This window comes from Alosa pseudoharengus, unplaced genomic scaffold, assembly GCF_046254945.1.
Source record: "Alosa pseudoharengus isolate Yale_2024_CS ecotype anadromous, Long Island Sound unplaced genomic scaffold, YU_APseudo_1.1 YU_APseudo_1.1_scf_7, whole genome shotgun sequence".
NCBI lineage: Eukaryota > Metazoa > Chordata > Actinopteri > Clupeiformes > Clupeidae > Alosa > Alosa pseudoharengus.
In genome coordinates, this window is record NW_027468859.1 from 23,867,347 (window position 1) to 23,872,346 (window position 5,000).

At 44.6% G+C, this 5,000-nt stretch overlaps 1 protein-coding gene across 1 annotated transcript in view; it reads left to right on the forward strand.

Annotated features, from left to right (window-relative positions):
• eya4 (EYA transcriptional coactivator and phosphatase 4) overlaps window positions 1-5,000 on the forward strand; it is a 50,960-nt gene that overhangs the window by 30,839 nt on the left and 15,121 nt on the right. The window contains exon 12 of the mRNA XM_076271767.1: window positions 1,482-1,565. Within this exon, the coding sequence (XP_076127882.1) occupies window positions 1,482-1,565 (84 nt within the window). The remainder of the gene's footprint in view (window positions 1-1,481; window positions 1,566-5,000) is intronic.

A 5,000-nucleotide genomic window follows, 5' to 3' on the forward strand; every position in this document is an offset into this window, starting at 1 on the left:
GGTATATGTAATAACAATGTGTAGTGGGCAGTGGAATAATTATTGGTTTCCGTTTGTGGTGACTGCTGACTGAGATAAGGGATGAGATTAAATAGATCCTGGAATTTAGCCTGGTCTGGAGCAGGCTAGCTCCAAAGAATAAATCGCCATGGTAACTTATACCATAACATATCCTGCTGCCCCCTATCCCGCTTTTGTGCAACTGGATCACGGATAAATTGAGCCAGGATAACCAAGATATCCCGGCTTAATCCCTTATCCTAGTTTTGTGCAATAGGCCCCTGGAGGTACACACACACACACACACACACATACACAAACACACACACACACACACACATCCACCTGACAGCGACCTGGAGGTATAAACACACACACAGACACAAACACTCACACACACAGAGACACACAAACACACACACACACACAGGGCTCGAAATTAGCACCCACCAAGCGGCTGAATTATGGCAGGTACTAAAGGAGCAGAGAGGGGCAGCCGTGCCCTACTGGTTACCACTGGTTAGCGCTTCGGACCTGTAACCGGAGGGTTGCCGGTTCGAACCCCGAACAGTAGGCACGGCTGAAGTGCCCTTGAGCAAGGCGCCTAACCCCTCACTGCTCCCCGAGCGCCGCTGTTGTTGCAGGCTCACTGCGCCGGGATTAGTGTGTGCTTCACCTCACTGTGTGCTCACTGTGTGCTGAGTGTGTTTCACTAATTCACGGATTGGGATAAATGCAGAGACCAAATTTCCCTCACGGGATCAAAAGAGTATACTTATACTTATACTTAATTATACTTAGGTACTACACCACTTTAGTGTGTGGAAAGCGGCTGCTTATCAATTGCGAGAATAGGCTACCTCAGTCTGTCATGTTAAACTGGCTTGCCATATCAACTCCGCTACTTCAGTCTGTCATGTTAAACTGGCTTGCCATATCAACTCCGCTACTTCAGTCTGTCATGCTAAACTGGCTTGCCATATCAACTCCGCTACTTCAGTCTGTCATGTTAAACTGGCTTGCCATATCTACTCCGCTACTTCAGTTTGTCACGTTAAACTGGCTTGCCATATCAACTCCGCTACTTCAGTCTGTCACGTTAAACTGGCTTGCCATATCAACTCCGCTACTTCAGTCTGTCACGTTAAACTGGCTTGCCATATCAACTCCACTTTGCATCGGTGTCCTGTTTGCCCAATGTTGACATGGTCAATTTTCATGGTCAATGTGTGTGTGTGTGTGTGTGTGTGTTTTGATGGTAGCGTAGTGGTTAAGGAGCTGGGCTAGCATGCAGTAGCCTGAAAAGTTGCTCTGGGAAATAATGACTATATCTTGTGATATAGTTGACATGTGTAAGTTGCTTTGGATAGAAGTGTATGCTAAATGACTACATGAATACATGCAAATGTAAATGATTCTGCAGAGCGTGTTCGTGTGCTAAATGACTACATGAATACATGCAAATGTAAATGTTTCTGCAGCGAGTGTTCGTGTGGGATTTGGATGAGACCATCATTGTGTTCCACTCTCTCCTCACGGGATCTTACGCACAGAAGTACGGCAAGGTGAGACACACACACATGCACACACACATGCACACACGTGAATACAAGGTGAGACACACACACACATGCACACACATGAGCACACACACATGCACACACATCAACACACACACATGCACATACATGAGCACACACACATGCACACACGTGAATACAAGGTGAGACACACACACACATGCACACATATCAACACACACACATGCACACACGTGAATACAAGGTGAGACACACACACATGAACACGTCATTAGGTTGACATAGATAGATAAGATAGATAGATAGATAGATAGATAGATAGATAGATACTTCTATTCATCCCCGCAGGGGAAATTCAGATGTCCAGCAGCAGTGTGTTATCTACCAACAAGCATTCTCATTGCAATACACTCATAACAACCCTGATGACAACAGTTAATAAAATAAAAAATAGTCACAAAACAAGCTACTATCATTAGAAGTAAATAATTAATACACTTCAAACAGGTCTGTTATGTAGTCTTATGGCGGCTGGACCAAATGACCTCCTGAACCTCTCAGAACTGTTTAAGTGCTAAACTAACAGCTTGCTTTGCCCATGCACAATAACTTTCCTGCACACATTGAGAACACGGGTCTCAGAGGTGCTTTTCAAAACACTCATATGAACTGAGGGCACACACACACCCACCCCCACACACACACACACACACACACACACACACACACTCATATGAACTGAGGGCACACACACACACACCCACCCACCCCCCCCCCCCCACACACACACACACACTCATATGCACTGAGGGCACACACACACACACACACACACACAAACTCATATGTACTGAGGGCACACACACACACACACACACACACACACACACACACTCATATGTACTGAGGGCACACACACACACACACACACACACACACACACACACACTCATATGTACTGAGGGCACACACACACACACACACAGACACACACACACACACAAACTCATATGTACTGAGGGCACACACACACACACACACACACACACACACACTCATATGTACTGAGGGCACACACACACACACAGACACACACACACACACACACTCATATGTACTGAGGGCATAGGAAAATATGGCATCAGTTAATGTACTTGGTACATTGTTTTTTGGGGCAAATTTAATATATAAAACTTTGTATAGGGGACGGGGGGTTATGTGTGCTTATGTGTTTTGGTTCAGTTGTAAGCTTGATGTGTGTGTGTGTGTGTTTGTGTGTGTGTGTCACTTGTGATTTGGCTGGTGTGTTGGCCGTAATCTGTTTGGCTCCACCAAAACCCCATGGTCTAGTTAACATTTTAAAATACCAAAGATATTATTTTTCTCCAAATGTTTTTTTTCAAGAAACCCAGCTTGGTGGTCTCTGTGCTGGCGCTAGCACGTCTCTGTGTGTGTGTGTGTGTGTGTGTGTGTGTGTGTGTGTGTGTGTGTGTGCGTGTGTGTGTGTGTGTGTGTGTGTATGTGTGTGTGATACTCCTCCAATATATATCAGTGGACATATGCAGTGGCCACCAAAAAAATAACTGTTCAAAAAGGCCTTTTCCTGATCAGATGTAACTTTTATTTTTATTATTATTATATTTAATTTCCATTTTTTTATTGATTTCTCCTCTTGTGACCTTGGCCATGTGAAAAAGATTACACAGGTTTGAAGCTGTACTGAAATCCTGTCGTCAGCATGCACGTCTGGCGTTTAACTGGACATGTGTGTGTTTCACTGTGTCTTGGCGTGTGTGTGTGTGTGTGTGTGTGTGTGCATGCTCAGATCTGTGTTTGGCTGCACCCACCCTGGGGGATCGTCCAGATCTGTAAGGCTTTCTCCTGCTGGCTGGGAAACATGTTGGTGATTTAGTCTGACAGATGACTATACTCTCCACAGTGCCTGTTTCACAGCTGTGCAGTAGATTACAGGTTCATTGTTGTCAGGTTAAATGTGATATTACGTATATGTTTACCATATGGATTATCAGGGGCACCTTAATACCACCCGAGGCCCCTGGGCTATATGTTTTTTAAGCCCCCCAACCCCCCCCCCCCCCAACCGCAAATATTAATTATGATTAAATGATACCCGGCCCGCGATCTGACCCGACACATAGCGTGCGCTTTTGGTTAATAACATGCAGTGTAGCCTATGTAAAACCTTTACATAAACAGGAAGCCCTCGAATCACGTCAGACTACCCATGACATCGCTTATCAAAAAGGCTAGCCTACTGCACGAAAACAAGCGTTGAACTTTTACAACACTGGCTGTAGGCTAAGTTAAAAGATGGGTAGGCTACACATATGGACGTTTAAAAGCTTTTCAGAAGTGCATGTGTTTGTCGTGTCGGGGGGTTCCCCAGGAGTTTTTTTTAAATTTTGTCTACTTAACACACCAGTTTAACGCAGTTTGGGAGGGACAGAAATACTTTTAGCCTACAGAACAAGCTGGCTCATGTGACGTGAACATGGCTACCTTATGCATTATCACTACACTACATGGAGATATATCTCACGTTAACGTTGGAGAAAACATAACATAGCCTAGACTATTATATGTGCGAATGGGTTAGCACAAAAGCTGTTGGTGAACGGAGATGCAGATCACTAATTCATTTCTTTGCGCCACAGCCCATGTTCTGCGTTCACTCCAATGAGACAAGTGAAATACATGTTTTTAAAGCCGTTTCATTTCCAGGCTATTTGCTACGATATTTACCTGCTATATGCCTTCTGTTTTCATGGACAGTTAGAGGAATTCACGTCATTCGTTTATCGTTGCTTCAATCCTACCCACGTTATCTCCAGAGTTTGTAGTTTGTCAGTCAGTTTCAGCCTCTCCTCTAGCTCCTCTACACCCGTTGGGATTTATTACGTTTTGTTACATTTTGTTACACTTTAGAATTGGAGAATATAAAGGGGGCCTCTGCATGGATGTAATTGTAGAGCAGTACGATGTGCTCAATTATTTAGGCTAGCTCCAGAGTAGGCTAATGACGCCGCGAATACGGACACGCCGTTTATTATTATTGATTATCATTATTATTATTAGGAGGCCCCTCATTGGTCGAGGCCCCTGGGTTGAAGCCCAGGTAAGCCCCTGCATTAAGGCGCCAGTGTATTGGATTCAAATCAAGTACATTTCTTTGGCTCTTATATGGTGCCATTAACAATAGCATTGTCTCACAGCACATTACTGAGGCAAAAGCCTGAAGCTGCGAAAACAACCAAACAAGTGATAGTGGTCAGGACAGGCCAGACTCTGGGTAGGGTTCTCTGGAACTGAAGGAGGGGTCCTCTGGAACTTAGAGTGGGGTTCTATGGAATTTAGGGTGGGGTTCTATAGAACTGAAGGTGGGGTTCTATGGAATTTAGGGTGGGGTTCTATGGAACTGAGAGTAGGGTTCTATGGAAC